At 49.9% G+C, this 23245-nt stretch overlaps 2 protein-coding genes and 1 pseudogene across 10 annotated transcripts in view; 1 reads left to right on the top strand and 2 right to left on the bottom strand.

The window, feature by feature from the left end:
• CACNA2D4 (calcium voltage-gated channel auxiliary subunit alpha2delta 4) overlaps window positions 1–11160 on the top strand; it is a 120160-nt gene extending 109000 nt beyond the window's left edge. The window contains exons 31-35 of the mRNA XM_077783300.1: window positions 893–963; window positions 1800–1875; window positions 3638–3690; window positions 4652–4707; window positions 10944–11160. Coding sequence (XP_077639426.1) covers window positions 893–963; window positions 1800–1875; window positions 3638–3690; window positions 4652–4707; window positions 10944–11065 — 378 coding nt within the window. The 3' untranslated portion in view covers window positions 11066–11160. The remainder of the gene's footprint in view (window positions 1–892; window positions 964–1799; window positions 1876–3637; window positions 3691–4651; window positions 4708–10943) is intronic.
• LOC144246245 (uncharacterized) lies at window positions 6555–8553 on the bottom strand (annotated as a pseudogene).
• Window positions 11161–20229: 9069 nt separating the features above from the next.
• ADIPOR2 (adiponectin receptor 2) overlaps window positions 20230–23245 on the bottom strand; it is a 44217-nt gene continuing 41201 nt past the window's right edge. For all 9 annotated transcript variants that reach the window (XM_021535035.2, XM_021535036.2, XM_077783299.1 and 6 more), the window contains one exon: window positions 20230–22954. In XM_021535035.2, coding sequence (XP_021390710.1) covers window positions 22823–22954 — 132 coding nt within the window. In that variant the 3' untranslated portion in view covers window positions 20230–22822. The remainder of the gene's footprint in view (window positions 22955–23245) is intronic.

Raw genomic sequence — 23245 nt, 5'->3', positions numbered from 1 at the left:
TACTTTTATTATTTACAAACATTTAATTTACTTGCCTGTGAACAAAGAGATGGACTTGACAGGTTTGAAGCATTTCTGCAATATATTTGTCATGGTTTATTAATCAGGAAGGCCAGAATTGTTTGTCTGAGGAAATCTTTAAAAAAGCAGTTATCAGATTTGAGATTGGGCCCTTATTTGGGATTATTGACTCCAAAGCATACATGGAACCAGAGGGCCACAAGCTCCACCTTTAGTTTAGGCCTGCAAGCAGAACTGGGGGTAGTTGTCCCCCCAAATGCAACTCAGTTCATGCTGTGCCAGTGCACAGTATGTAAGCTACAGGGATGGATGGGTTTGTGTTGTGTTGTTTGGGTCACTGCCTGCTCAGAACTCACACAGCAGTGAGTTGCAAAATTGCATTTGCTACCTAAATAAATCTGTATGTCACACTTGTGCATGGTGGGCCAGTTCACCTAGGGCAGTAGGAGAGCAGAGGTTTCCAAAACCACAGTGGCTATGGGTAGCAGAGAGGCTCAAATGGAAGACTCAGACATTCAGAACCAGAGAACGTGGATTCCAAATAACCCATGAGAGACTGCAGGCTTCCAGTGATTCAGCATGCCTGGATCTCTGCAGCTTGAGAGACTGCCTTTTTCTGACACAAGCCACAGGGACTTATGTGGGCTAAGGAATTTCCAAGTGTGGTAGGAGTGGTGCAGGATGCCCAGCTGGTGATGGGGGAAGTCCTTCCTCAAGCTTTCCAGCCAGCCAAAGGACAAAGCTTGGTGTGGCCTACTTACAAAAACCCTCATTGTGTGCAGCAGGCCTCCAGACAAACTAGATCAGCTGGAGCCATCGAGCATTTGGAAAATTTACAGTTTATTCTGTTTTTCCCTTTTTGTGCTTGCAGACTGGAAAATTTTTTGGTGCAGTGGATGGCTCAGTAATGACCCAGCTGCTAAACATGGGCATGTTCAGGCGGTAAGTGAGGGATCTCCACACTGTACTTCTTGTTCTTCACTGATGTGTGGGTCAGAGCATGCTGGTCCCTCTAAAAAGCACTTGAGCATGGAAAATGCACATGCTGGTGATGCATGTGACTCTCTTATCCAGACACAAGAGCTCCTTTAGCTACCTGCCCCATCTGCTGACTGGCTCAGCCATCACCAGCACACACAGTTTCTCCTCATCTCTTCCTCTTCCACCTGCTGCAAAACACAGAGAGAGACAGAAACCTGCAATCTCTTTGTGGCCTGCATCTGCTTCTCTGTCTTTTCAGGGCAAGATGCTATGGGAAAGTTTTCAAGGCATTTTGGGTACAGAAGTGCTTCAGTTCCTTCTGCCACTCAGAAAGCCTTTCTGGGAGTGGTTGTTTGAGAGCCCCACAGATGCAGCATTGCAGCTGGCTAACCACATTTCTCTCTCTCTTAAAAAAATTATGTTCATCTCACTCCACTCCCTCAGCCAATGTCAAAAGAGAGTTCAGCATTTCAGTGGCTTGAAAACAGGAACTAGGGGGACCTGAGGTAATTACAATTATAATTCCTCTTCTTCATAGCTTGCTTTACTCACTGTCTGAAATTAGGGACATATTTCCTCCTGTACTGACCCAGTTACATTAATCCAGAGCCTGTATTTCTTGCTCTGCAAGATCCAGCACTGGCCAAACAGCAAAGACATGTGTAAGCAGGTCACTGCTTTAGTGAATCCAGGAAACAATTCATACCTGACATTTTTGAGAAAAAGCTGACATGTCTGTCCTGTGGGTGGTTGCATTGCTTGCTTTTGACTGCTTGCTTGTTGTGTTTTGCTTGCAGAGTGACCATGTATGATTACCAGGCAATGTGCAAGGTGCCCTACCACCACCACAGCGGCGCCCGACCCCTGCTCAGCGTACGTATCTGTCACCATGCAGCCCTCCCTGGGCTGGGCTTTCTCCTGCAGGGCATCTCCAACATTCCCCAAAAGACTTCAGGAGATGTTTGCTTTCAGGATGGGACTGTCCAAGCTCACCTCAGGCAGATTCCTGAAGCAGTGGTGGCCACTGATGTTGGTTTCCAGTGTGGCTCTCTATTGCCATATAGGAGCTCACTGAAAATTGGAAGGAGCACGGAAAGAATGGGAGCTAGACTGTGGCAGGTTCTCCTTTAAGCCAAGCAATCAGCTAGCAGCTGAAATGAACAGGAATGCTTTTACAGGGCACATATTCACTCAGCTCAAGGAGAATTGCAGTGTCGGGGACCAGAGCATCTGGGGAAAACTGGCAGTCATTGGGGAAGGATGAGTGAGCTTGGAGCAGGAGAGTGAGAATGCTGGTAGCCCAGAGAACAAACTAACAGAGTGAAGGGTTTTACCAGTATCCAAATGCAACCTCTCTTTAGGCTGATACAAACTCTTACTCTAATCCCACTCCACCTTCCTAATCTTGCCTCAAACAAGCAGAACAAAATAACTACTCAACACTTAGGCCAATTCAAACTGCTTGACACGACCCTAAATGTGTTCATAACTGTTGTGATCCCTTGATACTGGAAGGAGTGCAGGAAGTACCCTTACAGCGCGACCTTGTAATTTTTTTTTCCCAGTAAAAGAATTTTCAACAAAATATTGCCTTTTAACAACATTTTTAACAACGTCTGGTTTGCAATGGCTATACTTAAGCTTGCTTGATAACATACGGTGATTGTAGTGAAAATATTTGCTTGATAATATCCTCCAGTTCTGATCACTGAAAGAAATGTCACAAACTATGAGCTGCCAAAAATGAGGTGAATTGGGAAGAAAATTAAAAGATGAGCATTCAGCCTCCATCTCTCATCTTCCCCTCTTAGCAAAACCCTTGAAAACTAAGAAACCAAGAAAAGTCAGTTTTTCATATACAGACATAAAAATCAGTCAAATTGCCAACCATCTCTACATTTTACTATTTGCTGACTTATTTTGGCTGAAGAGAAGTCATCAGTAATAGAACATTATCCTGCATCCCGTGACTATCACATCTGTTTTGGGTCTGAGAACATGGGCATGAATATGAGAGGAGGAGATGAAAATTAGACGTGGTTACCATGAGGAAAAGAAGCAGCACTATCCTCTGCAGATGAATTGTCCCTGGGATAATACTGGATTTCCAATTTGTAGCTGAAAGCAAGAAGATGATAGAAGTCATGCCATCTTGAGGAAAAGCTGGATGAAAGCACAGTTAAGCATAATCAATCAATGGCAGATAATACTAAATCCTGGGCAGTGCTGTCACTTGTCCCAGAAACACCACTTGCTCTCAGAACACAAAAGCATCCTAAACTGGTGGTGTCCCATTTAGCTGTGTTTCTCTCCTGCTCTGAGCTCTGAAGGTCATCCACACTGGAGAGAAATCATCAAGCAATTACATCTTCAAAGTCCTTCATACATTCCTGATAAATTTCCTGACCCTCATGGGGAGGGGGTAAGGAGGTATTATTAGTAGCAGGCCAGCTCTGCTGGCTTTTGATGTATTTTGAACATTTTCCAGTGATGCCCAGACCTTGTATTTCCAGCCTGTCTTCAAGAGCTCTGATCAGTGGAGAGACTTAGTCTAAAATGTGGGGTCCTGCATAACAATTATAAATTCTCTGACAAGGTCCTTATTGTATTTCTCATTTCTTCTTTCGTTCTCCAGCCAATTTATGCCTTTGTAGCTGCAGTGAAGTGGCTGATAAGTGATTTCCTCATGTGAGTACCAAAAGATGGGGGTGTTTGGGAGGCTCAGACCAGGAGGGGCAAGAGCTGGGAAAGCTGCAAGCGGAAGCCCCCACGTAGGGCATTGCTGTCAGCCTTCTCCTGACATTCAGCTCTGCACTGTGCCCCTGGGAGACAGAAAGCTATTACTATTGCCATTTTGAGTGGCAGAGGCCCACAGTGGGTCTGGGATTTACCTAAAGTCACTCAGTACAAAGTGCCTGAGTCAGAAATAGGACTTGGGTCTCCTGGGGGCCTCTGTGCAGATCCTTGGTGCTGAGCTCTCTTGCCTGTCTCATTTGCCCGTGAGGAGCGAATGCACATCTTCCTTTCACGGGGGAGAAGGCTAAAGGCAGCAGGCCAAGAGCTCAGGTCTGAGGGCCAGGCAAGGGGGGACAGAGTGGAGGCTCTCCTCTGGGTTTGGGTTCACCTCAGACTTCTGGGGTTAATCAGAGTTCAAGCTCAAACTAGGATAGACGTGCCACTGCTCAGCTTGCTGGGTGTGTGAAAGGGCAGATGTGGTATAGGTCCAGCTCTGATGGTTTTAGTCTGTTGGTACAGAACATTTCCATGTAGTTACCTCCAAGCAGCCCAGAGTGTGGGCTTCTGTTGGCCATCATGCCTGTTCCTAAGGTGAGTCCTATAGTAGCTGAATCCCATTCCAGCCTCAGGGGCTGCCATACTTGTTCCTTCCTTCACTTGCCCTTGCTCAGGATATATTTCAAGAAAAAGCCCATTCAGATCTTCCACAGTACAGATCCCACGATACAGAGCTACATTCGAGCATGTGGAGAGGGGAAAAAAATTAAAAATCTAAAAAATCAGACTTGCACTGCCAGAAATTTGTAGTAAACATGTTAGAACTGATACTCACTGGGCAACAGGGCCATCTCCCTGACACCTGCATCCTTCCAGGCTGCTGAAAAAGCATCCTCTCTTCTTGCTCTTTTGACAGCTTCCTTTTGGAGTTTAACATGAGTAGCTTCTGGCACTCAGACAACTTGGCAGATGGTGAGTACACAAGAGTCCAGCCACCCCATAGCACGTGAGTGTTGCAGCCACTGGTGACAGAAGAAACTGTACAGGGAAGCCTGGCCTTGTGTGAGGAGCCTGCCCTCTGCCCCACACCCCTTCCTCCATAGACACTGGAATCCAGCTTCCAGATCCCACAATCCCCCCCCATTTCCACTCCCATTCCATGCTGCCACAGCAGCAGGGTGGTCAGGGTGAGGTGTGTGCTGCTGGGAGCACTCTGCTTGCTCTCCTCAGGGTAATTTATTGAGGAGAGGGGAGACACTTCTTTCTGAGGATCCCTACCCTATGTGCAGTGGGATGAGAGAGGCCATCAGCTGCAAAGAATTTCTGTTGGAAAGCCTCCCTTCCAGTCTGCTACAGGACAGAACAGAGCAGGGGTGGAACAGCAGTCTCTCCAGAGCCTAGCAGAGGTCCCAGGAAGCCAGACAGAAACCTTAGCATCCAATAACACACGGAGGGTCTTCACTCACCCACTCGACCTGCTCTAGAAGAGAGAAGATGATGGCACATGGTATTGCTCAGCAGCTGAGCTCAGCAGAGGGGTGTGTCTGGCTTGAAATGCAGTGACCTGTCCTGCAGCTGAAGTGCTGCCTGCTGGAAACACCCCAGGAATCTCTGCAGTCCCATCCCAGCTCCTGCAAGCAGGGGTGATGTTAATGGCCCTGAGGAGACTCAGAGGGGAAGGGAAGGTGCATTCCACACAGCCAAGTAGGGGCTGTAATTAGTCTTGCTAATTACTGATCACTAGTGGTGCCTTTAGTGGAGACAGTGGTATCTTCCATGCCAGCTGTGGGGCTGAGTCCTTCTGCATAATGGGGAAACAGTAATTTTCTGAAAGCAAAGTCCCCCTCTAGAGAGGGAGGTCTGTGGGTGCTGTTCAGGTCCCACTCTCCTCCTCCAAAGAGATGTCAGTAGAAGCTACAGCTGTCCCCTAAGCAGGCCTGGCTCCTGTGTAACACACATCAGGGCAACAGGAGTAGCCTCACGCAGAAATTGGTGAGAAAGAGTCAGATGAGCAGGTGCAGTGCTCATGGCCATTCAGGAGAGACTGCTCATTCAGGGGAACAGGCAGGTGTGGCATTCCTGCTGTGGATGTTCTGTGGCTGCAGTCTGATTTAGTCTGTGCTTGAGGAGAGCAAAAAGGGAGGGGGGATGTCACTGCTATCCTGCTCATCACCATTTCCTTTTGTGCTTCCTTCATCTCTTTCCCACATCACCTCCATGACTGCTGTGTGCAAATTCATGTCTCCATGTCACTGCCATCCTGTGAATCTGCCACGTGTCTCCATCACCATTGTATGTCTGTGTGTCATGGGACTTCTCCAGCCAAGGCTGTCTTCCATCACTGTAAGTAGAACCACCTAATAGTTAGAAAAAGAGAATTAACTAGAAATTCCTAAGCTAGGAAAGACTTTTTTCCATCCTTTGTACAGTGTGGGACTTGCAGAAAAGCATGACAGGGCCAAGGCAGAACCTGGCTCTGTTTCCCTGGTCTGCAAAGAAGAGATGCTGTTGCTCATTTAGCTGGCTGAGCTGGTGATTGAAGGTCTGTCACTGAGAAGTTGATAAAAGAAGGAACATATGAGCCTCCTGAGGAGCTGCAGTCACAGACAGCATCATCACTCATTGCTCTGGCCTGGCTGGGCCTGTGGCCCGTGTTCCATGGCATGTCCTTCACTGTGGTTCCCAGATGACCCATTCTTTTCAGCTGTTATTCCCTAACCAAAGACCAACCTGTGGCTTCTAGCAGGAGAAACTACACAGGTCTTGTAGACTACAGTTACTAAGAAGTAACTTAAGTCTTCTTTTCCACACACCATGGCTTAGCTCTGTCTGATAAATCCCAGCCCAGCTCTGGGATAATGCAGGAGGACTTTCAAGTGGTTCAACTGATAACTCATAAATCTGTTCCTACAGGCGAGTTAGAAACTCCTCCAAGACAGAGTCCAGACTGTGGCTGTGTTTGTATCTCCCTGCTTCCATATCTAGCTTGTGGTTGCCAATTTGCTCTCTGCCCAGCAAGACATATGTGTGAGACAGAGATGGAGAAATAGAGACAGTTGGAATGTGTCTGACTGGATGGAGAAGAGGAAGAGCAAGAGAGGGTGTCTGCAGATGAAAAAAAGAGTGTCCATGTGTGTGGGGGAGTAGCAGGGTGGAAGAATACTATTGGGGCTGGAAGAAATGGATTGCACATGTTGTTAAGAAGGGGCTGTAGATTTTTGCCAGAGATGTTAACATTTTCTTGACTGCACGCCAAGGCTGGTGTATGCGAAAAATATGAAGCGAAGGAGACATTTTGTGAGAGAGAAATTGAGCACACACATTTTTTCCAGGTTATGTACAGAGGAATTAACGATCAGGGATCTAATGCTCTCCCTTCCCTGACTGTGTACCTCTGGCTCTGCAGCACTGAGCCTATTTCTGCTTCCCAAGTTCTCTTGTTTTTTGGAAAGGTGAGACTTGCCGTTGGAATATGGGCGTGATTTCAGACTGCACTCATCATACAAATCTGCTTTTCAGAGGTGCTGAGAAGAAACGTTTGCTGCCACAGATTTTTCTCTGCTCTCAGCATCTCAGTTTCTCTCTGTGTTTATAAGGGCTTCTGCTTTTATGGACACCAGCACAGGTTTGAAAGCTTTTAATTAAGCCAAAAATACTTCCAGACAAGGCATGCAGCTTAGAAAGAACTATTTCTAGAATTCCATAGATCCTAAAAGTTTCTCTTTTTTTACTCCATGGTAATGTACTCAGAAGATATTTTACAAGACAATTGGTTAAATTCTATGTTTTATATTGGTAACTGTCAGCTTTTGTCACGTGTCCCAGAGTAAATCCTCTGACTTGAGTGCATGATTTAATGCTGGTGGGAAAGAGTTCACAATCTGGCCTCTATAGTTCATAACAAGGCACAGCAACTGCCTTTGCTGCTCAGAAGGATTGGTTGCCAAATGTCTGACAAAAGTCTTTCTGGAAGTGCAGATGGTAGCAATGACAGCCTGGAATTAACTCACTCTTTGCTATAAGGTTTGCAATTTTTTATCAGCTCCTCTGGCTGTTTACTAATCCCTGCCCAGCAGACTCTCAGGGTGCTGATAACATTTTGATGTCCAGTATGTGCATGCAGAGGCTCAGCCTGAGCCTTTTGCTGATGATGTACATGCTACTGGGCTTTTCTGAACCTCTCGATACTGCTGCAGCTGCATTGCTTCCCAGCAAATTAAGTGTCAGTTGGCTTAGGCATAATCTCTGTCATAGGTCTTGTCTCTGTACAGGAGTTAGATTTTAAAGCACCTTCCATTCATTCAGCTTGTGCCAAAAAAAAAAAAAAAAATACAAAACCAAAAAACTTAAAGTCTGCGCAGGCCACTTCTGCCAGTTTAAAAATACACCTTGGTGCTGGCCATGTTTATCCTGGGTGTGGTTCATGCAGTCTCTTTAACTGAGTTTTCCCTTGCAGGGCCTGGTTCTCCAAGCCCACCGTGACAGCCCTCATCCAGCACTGGCTGAGGCTGAGAGTTCCATTCTGCAATTTCCAGTCTGATGGTCTCATTCACCCCTCTCTGCACCCCATCCTTCACACCACTGTACTTTATATTGCTTGAACTCCATCTGCTTTGATGATCTTATAACAGGAAGCTAGTAAAGGATGTCACTCTTTACCAGGGACAGGAGGAAAATGAGGTCCTGGTATGTCAGGGCTCTTTGCCACTCATGACATGAGCCATATGTTAAATTCTTGCAAGCAGTTTGCCCCAACTTTATGAGGTCACCTTTGTGGTCATCACAGCGATTCTTCTGAGCAAGAACTGCACAGTCCATTGCCAACAACTGTGCTGCAGTGGCAGTGCTGTAAATCCAGGGGCAGCTCAACAGGACAGTGATGGCTTGTGGCTGAGGTATGGTCTTGTGTAGTCTTGCCACAAGCATGTCCCCAAGAAGGGCTGTCCCTGGTCCAGGCTGGCCACCTGCTTCACGGTTTGGAGCTGCTTTCCCAGCCCCCAGTGCAGTGAATTAAGGCTGAAAGAAATGCTGCTCTGTTTCTCACACTCCTTTAGTTTTAGTTTGGAGACTTTCCTGGCCAGAATATACTTACCAGCCCTGCAGCTGCTCAGAGCCAGAAGGTGTTTGCAGCTTCTCTCCTTACAGCATAAACAGGGATATTCTGCATGCCCCATCAGAAGTGTCTGAAATTCACCCCAGAAACAGAGTCTTCTTCTGCTCATCCCAGATCTCCTCAGGACTGTCAGTCCCTGTGATGGGTCCTAGTCAGAGGCATCCTCCAGCAGCAGAAATGGGAGAGGCTTTTCCCTGCCTATGCAGTGTGGGGTTTGCACAGAGGGACAACGAATGGTGGCAGAGCACAGCCAGACAGCCCCTGGCTGGTGGCAGAGGTGCTGCTGGCCCCTGAAATGACAAGTTTGGTTGATGAATTCAGTGTGAATCCAGGGTGAATACAGAACGAGGCATTGTGCTGCATTCAGGCTCTGTGTGCTTTTGAATCTGTGCAAAATGAACCTCACAGTGTCACTGAAAGGTGGGTCCCATAGTCTGGAAGGATTTAAGCAGGGGGCTGCCTCCTGAGTGCTGGTTTTTGACACTTCTGAAGAAAAGCACAAAGTACAATTACCAGAGACTGCACTGCAGGGAAGGGTTTGAGTGCCCATCATATTCACCTGGGCAAGGCATTAGAGGCAAGATTGGGCTGCAGTTCCTGGCTCTTAATGGATGTCTTGTGTTGCTGGATTGCCATGGTGGAGAGGAAAATCAGAGAAAATCAGGCAGTTTTTCTCTCTCTCGTGTAATCCACATTGTTTAGATGGCAAGCTCTGCGGGGAGGAGCCTGCTGCTTTCTGCCTGCTCTGGCAGTGCCAGGGGAGAGGAGACCACTGCTCTCAGCAGTGAAGGTTTTACAGTGATGCAAATCACCCATCCAGTCACGGATGCCCTCTTGATGCCTCCTCACCATACATTTGCTGATTAAAACCCAGGTTGCTGCATTTGTCTATAAATCTTCAGTGCTTCTGCTGCAAGGAGTAAACTGGGCATCCTCCACGTGAGGAGGACTCTCTTCCCTGCTGGTCCCCCCCAGGAGCACTGCCCATGGCTGCTGTGTGGGTGGGAGGCTGCAAAGTGAGGCCTTTGTGCTCAGACCCAAAGCTGATGTAGAAACCATTTCTTGTACTTGCTGCTGGCTGAGCTGCAGCCACCTCTGCCCTAGCAACAAAGCTTCGTATTTCCATCAGCAGCAGTCCCCTGTGTCCTAGAGAGGCAGGAGCTGGCTTTGCTACCTCCAACTGCAGAAAATAATTGCCAGAAGGGCCCAAGGCAGTCGTTTCAGACAAGACAGATTTTGCTGAACTCCTAGAAAGAATGTTCTTGCTTCTTGAGGGAGGCTTAGTGAGGTGGTTCAGCTCCCCCTCATCCCCAAATTACTTTGGGAGTCCTACAGGGTGTGACCGATGAGTGATGGAGCAGCTGCTCCCTCCGGGAGCCAGTGCTGTTCATTAGCTGGGTCTCTGCTGGTCCTCGAGAGCTGTCATCTGTTTCCCTGTGGTCTCAGGCCAGATCTGTTTGCTGCTGGTGGTTTCTTCTTAACATGACATGTATTGAGCCCCTCCAATTTCCTGCTGTGGGCTCACTGTGAAATGTCAGTGGGCTCAGGAGGGATCAGCAGCTGATGGAGCCCCACCGCAGACACGCAGGACTCCCGCAGGGAGCAGCCCTGGCACAGGCACAGAGGCCAGCCCAGGCACAGGTTTCAGCGTTTAAAACCGGCACGAAGCAGCGCTGGCTTAGGCAGGAGGGATTCCATTGCCACGGCTGGTTCAGCAGGGCCCCCGAGCTCCTTTGAACACAGGGGTGCCTGTACCCGAGTGTCTCTGCCTGCCTGCCAGGGGGTCCCCGGGCGCTGTGGCCACTGCGGCCCCTCGGCTGCAGTTTCGGCGTGGCAGGGTCCGGCCTTGCTGAGGAAGGCGATGCCGGAGGCATTTTCACATAGGCTGGTTTTCCCACACCACCTAGTGGGAGCAGGCATCACTGCCTGGCTGCTTTCTGCAGCATCTCCTTCCCCCTGCAGCATCACCTGCTCCCGGCCACCTCTGGAGGGGAGCTGCTCCTCCAAAGGGCATCACCAAGTCTGGAACGTTCCCATTTGGTGCGGGCAGCTCCCGTGTGCCACTCACGCGTGCCCTTGTCTCTTCCCCCGGCAGCTCACAAGCACAAGAAGCACGACACGCTGCAGCCCTGCGACACCGAGTACCCCGTGTTCGTCTACGAGCCGGCCATCAAGGAGACCAACGGGCTCATCGACTGTGGAGACTGCCAAAAGTAAGAGCTGCACTTCCCTTTCAGCTGGGGGCTCGTCCGAGGGCTGCTGGGGATGACAGCAGCATCAGAAGGGTCACCTGCCGCCGTGCCCGTGGCACAGCCACCGCAACAACCACAGCTCTGGCCACAGAGGGGTGAAGAGACCAGAGTACTGATACTTGACAAAAAAAAAAAATAAAAAAATAAATAAATTAAAACCATGTGTTAATAAGCAGAGGTAGCTGGAGAACAAAGAGTACAGCATTTAAATACATATATCTTTCCATTCCAGCAATTTCAGAAAGGAACTTTTTCTGTTCTTTCATGTTTCTGGCAAAAGTTTTCTTCTTAGAAATTTTTCCCTTTTTGCTTTCCCTCTTGGCTTTCCTTGTATTTTTTTTTTTTTTTCATTTTCACCCTTTTCTGAATTTCTACAGAAAAAAAAAAAAAAAGCAAGGATGCAAGGATGGGGGAAAAAAATAAGTGTTAGAATGAAAGAACTAAAAACAAGAGGCAACTTTTTTATTTCCCATTTTCATTGTAAAGGAATGGACAGTAAAAAGTTACAAGAAAGTCAGGCTGTTTTCAGTGGTTGCACAGTGTCATCAGCAATCACATGTGGAAAGGTGACAAAAAGATTAATTTCCACTGATCCAGCCCTTCCTAATGTGAGGAGGCTAACCAGATATGACTGGAACTGCTCCTAAAAAAACCCCACAAAACCTAGTCTTCAGTATTGGATCAACTGCAGGAAAAACTTAAAGCTTAGAAAAACAGCCTCCACTAGCCAGCATGGCTCTAGGAAAAGCAGAGCCTTGCCAAGCATTGTTTCAGAAGAGATTGCGGATTTGATGACAACAAGGTATTCTGTTAAGCACTGGGCAGATCCAGAGGAACTGAGGGACCTCTTTGGGTCCCAGATCTGTGCTACAGACAAAACCTGGGAGCTGCCCCTTCCCTGCTGGAGGCAGCACCTCACCAGTGCTGGAGCAGCAGGTGCTGTGTCCTGCTTGGCTCCTTTGTAGCTACAGGCTTTGGCTCCCAGGTGCATCCTGTGCATCTTTTATCCAGATATCTGGGAGAGACAGCCCCCCACACCCCTGCCACAGGCTCTGTGGAGCATTAGCCAGGGCCTGGCATACCGGTATTCCTGATGACATCCCACAAGCTTCTGGTGGAGCAGGGGTGGGCTGGGTGCTCCATCTTGGGCAGAAACGTTAGCTTGTGCATTGATGCATGGGGCATCTCTGTCCTGGTGACGGAATCTGTGCATGGGTTGAAGGCTGCTTGTCAAAGGTCCCAAAGCAGTCATTAGTCAGGAAGCACTAATGAAATGGTCAGCTGCTGTGTGTGCCATTCAGCACCTTTGAAAGGGGACACAGAAATCCCTGGAGGTTGGATGACGCTGTTGAGCCAGTGACAGGTGAAATTACTCACACGATTTCAGAAGGCAAACTGAGCGTTTATTCAAAAGCATTTCTCTCTTTTATAGAGAACATTGTGAACATTAATTCCATTGGTCTTAAATAAAAACATTTCACCTAATTGGTACACTGGACTTAGGTCAGTGTGGAAGAACATATCTATAAACAATATGAACGGAAATCAAGATAACAGATTGCTTACATTCTTCTCGGACTTTTTCCCAGGCTTAGCCTGGCAAAAATCTTTTCTCTCTTTCTCTCTTTCTCTCTGACTGAACTGAGACTATCCACAGCTGGAAGGCAGCAAGGCCAGGTGGTGAATAACCAGGGACACTGGGCATTGTTCCAGCATAGTCAGCTTGACCTGTGCAGTGAGCACATCCCCACAAGCCTGTGTTTCTATTCCAGAAGCCCTGCCACCAGTGCAGGCACGCAGAGCCTGATGTCCCCAGCCTTCCCTGTGCCCAGTGGCTCCAGGACATGCTGGCTCCCTGCCAGACACCAGTTGGTCAGTCCTGTCACACCAGTGTAGCCCATAATGTCATTGGGTTCCTCTATTTCTCTCTCCAATCATGTGGAATTCACACAATTTTGCTCCTCCCAAGATCACAGAATACAGACACCTTTGCACTGTACAAACACACATGTAAATATACACTAGATAGGCACCCTTGCACTGTACAAACACACATGTAAATATACACTAGATAGGCACTGACATACCTCTGGGTGAAGCCAGGCTTTGCTCAGGTGTCATCTGCTGTGATGTGCTGCCCCATCTGGGGAGGGCTTGTGTTGGTTTTGGCTAGTTGGTTGGGTTCTTGGGTTGATTTTGACTTTTGTGCCTAGCATGGACTTGTAGATTGGAGCCAGTTCAGAGCCAAAAAGGAGGCCAAAAAGGAGTGCCAATGGCACTTCTCCCTGGCCTGCTCGCTGGTCTCTCCTGCTTTCTGCTGGCACCCTGTTTCCAATAATCACTGTTTTCTTTCCATTTCTTTGCTGTGGTTCAGGCAATTCCAGGGCTGCTGCTCTGGGCTGGAGAGTTGTGCCTTTTTTCACCTGCTCTTCCCTTGCAGGATGTTCGTAGCACAGCAGATCGTCAGAAGTAACCTCCTGCTCCTCGTCACAGACACTGTCTGCGATTGCAGCGTCTTCCCACCCGTCCCAATGGATGCAAAAGAGGTCAAATATATCCTTCCATGCACAGCAGGGATGCAGGGCTCCACAGGCCCTGTCATCTCCGTGTTTACCAGGGTGGAAAATGTACTTCTGCTGCCATTGCCGTGGGGGTGGAGAGCGTGACCTGGCTTGGCGAGGTCTCCAGCCCGTGCAGAGTGACCTGCCCTTCCCTCGTCCTCCCGGGTGGTGCAGTTCCACCAGCCAAACTTGCGTGGGGCCCCAGTGGGTTTGTGTGGCATGCATCCCCTTTCTCTGCCCGCCCCGGCGGTCCTTAACAGCCTCGCACACAACGCTTCGGTGAAGTGTGAGCGGATGCGCTCCCAGAAGCTGCGCCGGCGGCCGGACTCGTGCCACGCCTTCCACCCTGAGGTATCCCGGGACAGCGGGGGCAGGGAGGGACAGCTGGCGCCTGGATGGCACCGCGGGCATGCCCGGGCCCGAAATGCACAAATGTCTCCTCTTGCTGGCTGGAGCCAGACACAGCCGTGAATCCCCGAGGGGGTTCCTAGCAGGATTTCACGTTAGTACCACCTGGGAAGGGCTTGAGCTCGGAAACCACAGGTGAGGAGCAAGCACGCACACATACACACACACCAACACACACCCTGCTAGGAGCCGAGGAGCCATGTGGCTTCCTAGCCCGTGGAGGGCTGCTGTGGCCAGCAGGAATAAACCAGTCCCTTCCTTGGCTCCTGGTGGGATCTTTCGGCCATAGGCATCGCTCCCTCTTCCAAAAGTGACAGGCGGGCTTGGCAGCAGGCAAGTTGACCCCTTGTCTCCCATGTGGCAGGAAAATGCCCAGGACTGCGGTGGCGCTGCTGGGATCTCAGCGTGTCCGACGCTGCTGCTGCTGCCCCTGGTGCTGCTCCTGCGGTGACGCTGCCTGCGATGCGCCTTCCGCGGCGGGGACCCGGCGGGACAGAGCGATGCGAGGGCAGGAGATGGGGTCCCCTCCTGGGACACCCTCCGCCACTTCCCGAGGTGTCCTTCACCACACCGACGATGGGAGCTGCTGGCTCCTCGGAAGCCTGTGGCAAAAGGAGGTGCGACAGCAGCCAGGGCAGCTCCTGGCACAGCAGCTGCTGAGCGGCTCCTCCCAGACACCGCTCACAGCCGGGAATGCTGCGATCCTGGGCACGGAGAACATTCCACATCAGCCTGCCTCCCACCGAGCCACCTGGGCTACCGGCGGCAGAGGGCTTGGAGGGGCAGAGCTGGCTCTAGGAGAGCAGGAGGGGCAGGGGACACCACCTGCCTGTCGCTCAGGGTGAGCCACCGGGATTTTTGAACGCCCAGGTCTGGAAGCAGCATGTCCTGGTCTTGGGGGTGGTCCTCAGCCGGGACCCCAGGCGTGGGACGTGGCACCAAAGCTGAATTGCACCGAGCCCAGCTGGAGCTGGGCAGTGGGAGGCAGCACAGATCAACAGGAGAGCTGCAGCTCCTCTGCCAAGGAGACCTCTCTTAACACTGCTAAGGCAGCATCCAGGCTCTTGTCCACATGTGGACTTACCTCTGGAAAGGGGTTTTGTACGACCCACCAGAAGAGACTTACTTGCTCTCTTCATTGCAGAAGCAGCCAGGAAACAGGCACTTTTCCCCTGGGAGCAGCACTGCCCTGCTCATTGCAGCTGCCCTTGGTTGTTCCCTGAGCCTGGCATTCCCAGCTGGTGGGCACGGGCCATTTCTCACAGAGCTTTATGGACAACGGGTGGGAAGCACCCATTTCTCTTTTTTATTAACTGTTCCATACCATCTCAATAAAAACAAATATATGGCATATTCTCCATAGACACCATAGCTTCAGCATGTTTGGTGGTCATCACAGCCCCGCACAAATCCCAGAAACCCGTGGGGACAGGGTGTGGGTGGAGGGACTGCAAACACAACTGTGGTGGCCCTGGGGCAGCAGGGTACTACAGCAGGAAGGCTGAACCTTTCCCTGGTCACTTTGGGAGTGTCCTGCACCCCTCCAGGCACCCTGTGTGGCTTGTCACAGCAAGATGTCACCTCCTCCAGGACACAGGCCCTCCTCGCTCGCTGCCTGACAAGCAGCACTGCCCACACGTGCCCTGCCACGGGGAGCTGCAGGCTCCTCTCCAGGGCCACCACGCCACCCACTGCCATGGCCACCACCGCCGGGCTGGACTCCTGAGCAGCTGCTTCACAGAACAGCTGGATGGGAAAGGGCTTCATCCTTGCAGCAGCTCTGGCCCTGCCCTGCACAGCAGGCACCCACAAGTGCACTCCAGGTGTGCTAGGGATGCTGTCCTTCTTGCCATGCATGTCACTTGATGCTCAGGGGACAGGATCAATCCCAGCCAGGTCCTGGCAGGGACCTTCCAGGACCTTAGAGCTCCCCTGAGGGGTTTTGCCTGGCTGGAGGTGGTGTTACAGCAAAGAGGAAAGGAACCACTGCAGTACTGGAAGTAAAACTGGAGGTGAAGAAGGTTCCAGGCTTCAGAGGCAGTGACCTTATCAGAGCCAGCAGCAGCAGGGAAGGTGAAGGCAGGACGGAGGGAGAAGGGGCGGCTGTCAAGGCCGAGGAGCCGGGAGCTGCTCAAAGACAGAGGAGCCACTGGCTCAGGGCACAGCTCTCCCAGCCCCACGTGCCTGCCCGTGGTGCCTGCCCTCCCGGGGTACCCCTCTCAAGGATGACCTCCCTGTCAGAAAGGATTAGCAGCCCCATCTCCACTCAGCTTAAACAAGGACATAAAAATGCACATTGCTCTGCTGTGGATGAGCCATGCTTGGCTTCAAGTGCACTAAGCCACAATAAACATGGTCCTGCAGGGATACCTGCACTGAGAGAGTGAAGATGAGCTGGAACTAAGCTATACCTGGCTTAGTTGGCTCAGTGAGTTTGTCCACAAGTGCTAACTGGAGGGAATGGACAGGGGTGAGAACGGGATTATTTCTTAAACTGAGAAATATAAGCAAAGGTTTGCCTGACTTAAAGCCTGAGCACACACCAGGAATAGCTTCCTGGGGTTTTATTTTCACAGCAAAGCAGACCATAAGCAAATCTACCCAATTCTGGACTCCAGCACAGGGTTAAGCAAATTCTATTTCATGCTCTGACAGAGATAGTGACTCATGGCTCTTTCAGCAAGAGAAAAATCCCCAGGAAGAGCAGCTGCCTTAGCTTCCAACTTCTTCAGCCATGTGCTGATGAAAATGTGCTGATGAAAATAGGTCAGCAAAAGCAAACAGCGAGCTGAGGCCAGAGGATCCAACAAGCAGCACAGCAGCTGTGAGAGGAGCCATCTCTCACTTCCAGCTGAGCAGCATCCTACTGCCATCGTGATCCCATAAATCCCAGCTGTCCCTCCTGTCCCATCCTCCCTGTGAGCACACAAAGCACACCCAGAGGCAGCAGGGTTTGTTCTGTTAGGTGAATATGCAATGGCAGAAAATTCCTGAGTGGTGGTCTGCAGACAGAGCTGTCCATCAGATCTCACTGCTGCACAGATCAGGAGCCTCACAAGCCCAAATTCTGCAGCTGATTTCCTCGCAGGCAGGGGGACAGGGAGCTGAATCCTCTCCCTGACACTCCCCACAGGCTTCACAAACACCACACTGCAGGCTGAGGTAAGCCTGGCTCTCCCCCAAGCGCTGCGGTGGGCAGGGACACACACCTTGCACAGCATCACACACACGTGCCCTCCCCTGAATCATGGCTGGGGACAGAGCAGGCTGCTGGCTACGCCTTCAAGTGTGGCCACACAGGGATGACTTCATTCTACAAAATAGTGGGAAAATCAGTGGGATTTACAGCAGCTGTTTGCAGTTGGGATCGGGCACAAAAGGAGGCTGGCCTGAGTTGGCTTACACTTAGCAAGAGACTGGCACGTGCCAGGCTGGGCATAGCAGTGGCCACAGCCAGGAGCCACATGCCCCAAGTGTGCTGTGTGGGGGGTGTGCGTGGCCCATCTCTGCTACAGGGAAGGACTGGTACCACAGTTCTGCTTGGTTTCATGCACACCTCAGGCTCCTCAGAGTATTTTCCAGGATGCTTTTGCTACTGAGAAAGCCCAGTGGCACTGTCACAAGCCTGGGCTCTCACAAGCCTCTGCTTGCAGGGGGACCCCAGGGCAGCCTAACGCAGCAGATACTTTTGTGCTAAGCAGATGCTTCAAAGGAAGGAGAGGAGCATCAAACGCCTGTGTGCCAAACACTCCATCACCAGCTGGGCCCCCACGGTTGTGTGTCCCAGCCAGTGGTGACCCTCTTTACCCCTGGCAGCAGGGGCTGGAGCCTGCTGTCACCTCCTCCTGCCAGGCCCTGAGGGACAGAATATCTCTTTCCAAGCTGGCAGGAGTGTCCCTGGCAAAGGCAGCGGTCCCAGCCTGGCTGTCCCTGCAGGCAGCGGGACGGGGGAGCTGGGCCAGAGCCAGGGCAGAGCCCGGGCTGGCCGCCGTGGCCAGGAGCCAGCAGGGAGGTGGTGGCAGCGGCCGCTCCATCCCAGGAGGGCCGGCTTCCCGTGCCAGCAGCAGATGTCACCCCACAGCCCATCTGCCAGCGCCAGCCCCGCAGCCTGGCTACAGCCACGCGGAAAACTTCGCACTGGGGGAGCTCAGCTCCAGCCAGCACCAAGACACAGGCACAGGTTGGGCAGGGTTGGAGGTGAGAGCAAAGGCAGCCAGCCACTGGAACTGGCTGGGGTGGCATTTGCCTCTCTAAGGGAAACACAGCATTGCTCTGGGAACCCAGCCAGGCCAGTGATTTTCCCATCTCATTTACAACCAGACCAATTCAGTTTTTAAGCTGTAAAGAGACTCTGTGCTCAGTGGTGCCACTACAGAGATGAAGCTGCTACTAAACAAGATCATGGTGAATCTCCAGTGCAAGCATCTCCCAGCTCAGGAATATCAGCACTTCTGTAGTTTACACGCAGATTTTACTGGAGAAAGGCAAAGGTGGAGCTTCTGGAAACGCCAGAAAATTTCATCACAATGACAGTGGTGAGACACTGGCAGAGGTTGCGCAGAGAAGCTGTGGCTGCCCTATCTAAGTGTTCAAGGCCAGGTTGGATGTGGCTCTGAGCAATCTGGTCTGGTAGGAAAGGTGTCCCTGTCCATGGCAGAGGAGCTGGAACTATGTGATCTCTAAGGTCACTTCAAGCCAAAACCATTCTGTGACTCTGTGATAAGATCCAGCTGGCAGATCAGCTCCATGCAGGAGTGCTGGGCTCCCATTCCGCTATCCCTGCCCAAGGAACCAACCAACCTGGTGGACAAGGAACTGCTTGCACTGCAAGGCTCTCACAGCAGCTGCCCAGGTTACCTCTCCTTCACTGCTCATTGTTCAAACAGCTGGAGATGACCAGCTGTGACATTCTCCATGTTGCCATGCGCTCAAGGCCACTATTCCTTCTTCAAGAACAATATGCACTTAGGAATTACACACACTCTCTCCAAGGAATCCATCTTTTTAAGCAACTTCATTCAAACCACATTAGTGCTCTGCACTCCTGGAAATCAGCCTGGAGAATTTAAGCTTGGGCATTCCAGGCAGATATAGCAGCACCTATGAAGCAGAAGAGTTTGGTTCAAACAAGTTGCTTGATGCCACACAGGAGGCAAGGGTAAAAAAAAAAAAAAAAAAAAAAGAGAAAGGGAGAAAGGGAGAAAGAACTCAATTTTGCAGGGAAGCCTTTAATAATGTGAACTAAACCAGTCAGGTCTTCCATCCTAATGATGCACTTCATTTCTTTCCAGCTTGTTAGAAAGTTAGGCAATGGCCTCAGACACTCACCTTGATTGCAGCACTTTAATCCATACTCAGGGTACTTGGCAATGAATGAATCAAGTGCTTCTTGGCAGAGCAAGGACACAACTACACACAGAAGAGATGGGACATGCAATTTTATCCTTCCCAGACAACTTTGAAGTATAACTCTGCTTTCTGGAAACAGAATAAACCCAATTCATATTCAAATGTGGCAGGTACTTTGAGTGTAATGTGTGTGAAATCTGATACAAACATTCTCCATGTTCTTTGAATTTGTTTTTCATTCAAATAACAATAAAAATAATGGTAATAACAACCCATCCTGAAACAGCCATCAAGCTGTCAAGGCCATTAACAGGAGCTGTCTCTTTTGCAAATCACTGTGAAACACTCGCCTTGAGTGAAGGAAGTGACAAAAAGCACAGCTCAGCTGTGGACACCCAGACCTGGTGTGAGCCAAGACAAGAGCAGGATTAGGTGTTATCTTTCCAGACAGTTCCCAGACGTTAGCTGACAGCCACGGAACAGCAGAAGGCCCCACTGGGCACAGGCTGTTCTTGTCCCCAGCAGCCCCTCTCCCACCCAGTCAAACCCCGCTCATGCCAGCCCCTAAGCCTGCACACCAGGAGGACATGATCAATCCTTTACACACGTACAGGACAGGAGGCATTTCCTCTATGCCAGGAATTTAAGTCCAAGCCTCCTGAACTTCTTTTCTTCAGCTTAACTCACCTAAAATTTTGCCCACAACCACCAAAGTCTCCAGCAATGAGCCTCTCTTCTCTCCAGCTCTTGTGCTTTGTACCCTTGTCCCCTCTTGCCCACACAGTGCAGAAAGACCCAGACCAGACAATAATCAATTTGGTTCTTTTATTAGCAGAAGTTAAGAATACAGCAAGTAATAAGATCCCATCTTATATGGAACCATCACCAGAGTCCCCAGCCATCAAAACCCCAGAATGTGCTTCATTGCTTCCAACAGTAAGCAATTGTTAAAAAGAAATATACTGAACAAGGCCACTATTTAATGGGGAAGGAAAGAAGCTGTAGGTCCTAACTATTCTATGGCAATAACCTGCACACAGAGCAAGCAAGCCTCTGACTGCTGAGAGTAAGGCATTCAGGTGCCAACCTGGGAAGAGTTCTCAGCAAAAGCTACAGAAAAGTGCACAGCTAGGTTGTTTTTATTGGAACACACAAACTTCTTGAACAGAGAGACTGGGTTAAGAATAGCAGGTGGAGTACTGTGTTTTTGTAATAGCTCTGTGCTGTGTAGGACCAGGTTACAATCACCCTTGGAGGAGTGAACGTGGGATGATCCAGGATGGAGGCTGCTGCTTCTGCTGGTACTGTTCAGAGGTATCCCAAAGCACCTTCCAGCCAGCTCTGATTCTGATATGTACCACACTTGGTTCAGACACCAGCACACTTCCCCTGGGCACCTCCCCATCTCTTTGGGATGCCAGTGCTATTAGCCCTTACATCCAAGGTAATACTGCCCTTTCCTTCATTTAAATACCACAGACCTGGGATAAACTTCTTCCAGCCTGACAGGCATTCAGTATGGGATCCTACTGAGAAGACATCCCTTAAACTTGCAGGCTGCTCCAGCACCTCCTTCTGCAGCTGACCTTGCTCTCAGAGGCTTTACTCCACTCCAGGGGTGAAGCCTTAATGCCCACTCAGCTTTAGGAGGGCATTCTGCTTCTACCTGACTCCACTAGACAAAGCAACTCCCCAAAACACCCTGTAACATCCAGGGTAGGGAAGATCTTTGAAATCCATCTCTTTCCCTTGAAGAATGAAAACTGAAACTCGAGGGAATCTAAAAAAAAACCAAAACCCAACAACAACAACAAACCACCCCACACAACAACCAACCACCCTTTTCCTTCCTTCCTGGTGAAATACTGCACGGTATGAGCTGTTTAACTCATCTGTGAGAGAGGTAAATTGCTCTGAATTTCCAGCTAAAGCCTCCAAGCAATACCTGTGCCATAACAAACAAAATGTTCAAATTTCACCTTATGACTCCAAAGATTCTCCTTCAGTCTGGCTTCTGACTGGGCTCCAAAGCTCAAGCTACATCAATTACACAGGAGAACGGCATTTGCCTCCCCTTATATAGGAGGTGTGTCTGCACCACAGCAATCCAGCTGAACTCTCAGGTTGAGGCTTAAGAAATACCAGCAGTCCCATTGCTAAAGCACAGATGGAAAGCAGACCTAAGAACCAAAAGAAAATTAAAAAAAAAAAAATATAGGGATCTAGTCCTCCTTAAAAGAACAATCTGCAAACTCTGCCTTGGCATATGGAGCCTGACACACAGGATGGTAATGTGCCTGAGGTCTGCAGTGCCTGTTAACTCCAAGTCCTGGAGCACACAGCTTCCTCTTTCCAGTCCATCTAACTCCACCTCTGTTTCCCCTCACATGCTCAACGATCTTCTGACAAGTCCATGACCACCATCCCTCAGAGCAAATGAAGCAGGCTTGCAAATGGCAACCATCCTCTCCCTGGGGGCCTCTGGGTGTAGGCAGGCACTGATGGAGTTGGACTGTTTGCCATTTCACATGCTCCAGTTCCCGTGCTGAGACCCAAACCAACCAATGTAGGATTCACTATCCAAAACCTTCCACTGCACACAGGCTGAGAATAGAGCCGTCCCCCACACTCAGGCAGGGAGCAGATGCACCTTTCCAGGCACCGGAGCAAATCCATTTGCTCACACTGTGACCTGGATGACACCATGATTAATGCAGCCTTCACAACCCTCCTGTACCTACTCCAGGTGCTGGCCAGGACCCCACATTGCCCAAGGCATGCTGGCCACTAGGAAAATCTACAGGGCCAGCATGCTTCACTCCTGGGAATTTTACCTGGTCCTCCTGCAATCATTTATTTTGTGCAAAATTGAAACAGTGTGTGGTACTTGCATGTTGCATTCTTTACAAAAACCCTTTTCCCCCCACCCATTGTTTAAAACATTTATATAAATTTTATTTAAACAGAAAGTTAGAAATCTTATTTACATTTTGTTTTTCTCCCAAAAGAGCATCTAAAATCAACGCCCAAACCCTCCAAGAGGATATAAATTTAACCTTGACTTTTTTTTTCTTTTTTTTTAAAAAAAGGAAACTGCTAAGCTATCCCTCCCCAGTTCTACAAATAAATATGGCATTGAACAGAAGCCGATTTGGAAAGGGTCCTCTGTAGCTCAATCTGTAGATCCCAAGAATAAATTAGGTTTTCAGAATTTCCTGGTCTTCAAATTGATTTATTCCATTGCTTGAGGTATAGAATTTATCTTGGTTAGTCAGAATCCCCGTGAAGCTCTGTGCCTCATCAGCTGAAACTTGGATTCTTCTTAGGTATTCCTTTTGCTAAGCCCGGATGCCTTGCCCGCGCCGGCGGCTCTCTTGGTTCTGACCTTGGGCCGAAGGCTGCTCCTACTGCATCCCATCCTCCTCTGTGCAGCCCCCTCCGACCGTGAAGCGGAACTCCTGCAGGTTGGAGACCCCGTGGAAGTGCACGAAAGCGCCAGCCACGACAAACACGTGGAACAGCTGATGGGAGTGGAACTGCAGAGGGAAACACCTCGGGTCAGCTGGGCCTCCGGGGCCACTCTGCCCCCAAACCCACATTCAGCTGGAGTACACAGTAACACGGAACTGTGCCTCATGCCACGACCTGTAGAGCTCTCCAGGCTGTGTGTTAAAACCCACCCCTCTACTATCTTTAGCAGAATAAACAAATTCTCTGCACACACACATCCCCCCCTTCACTTCAGAGTCATCTGAACCAGCTGGTCAACCAAAACATGTGCTAAAAAGCTGCTATAAGTCTTCTTTGCAAAGGGACAAGGAGCGTTT

Source organism: Lonchura striata, chromosome 5 (genome assembly GCF_046129695.1).
Source record: "Lonchura striata isolate bLonStr1 chromosome 5, bLonStr1.mat, whole genome shotgun sequence".
Classification (NCBI taxonomy): Eukaryota; Metazoa; Chordata; class Aves; order Passeriformes; family Estrildidae; genus Lonchura; species Lonchura striata.
Note: the sequence above shows the minus strand (reverse complement) of the source record. Positions and strands in the feature narration are given on the sequence as shown.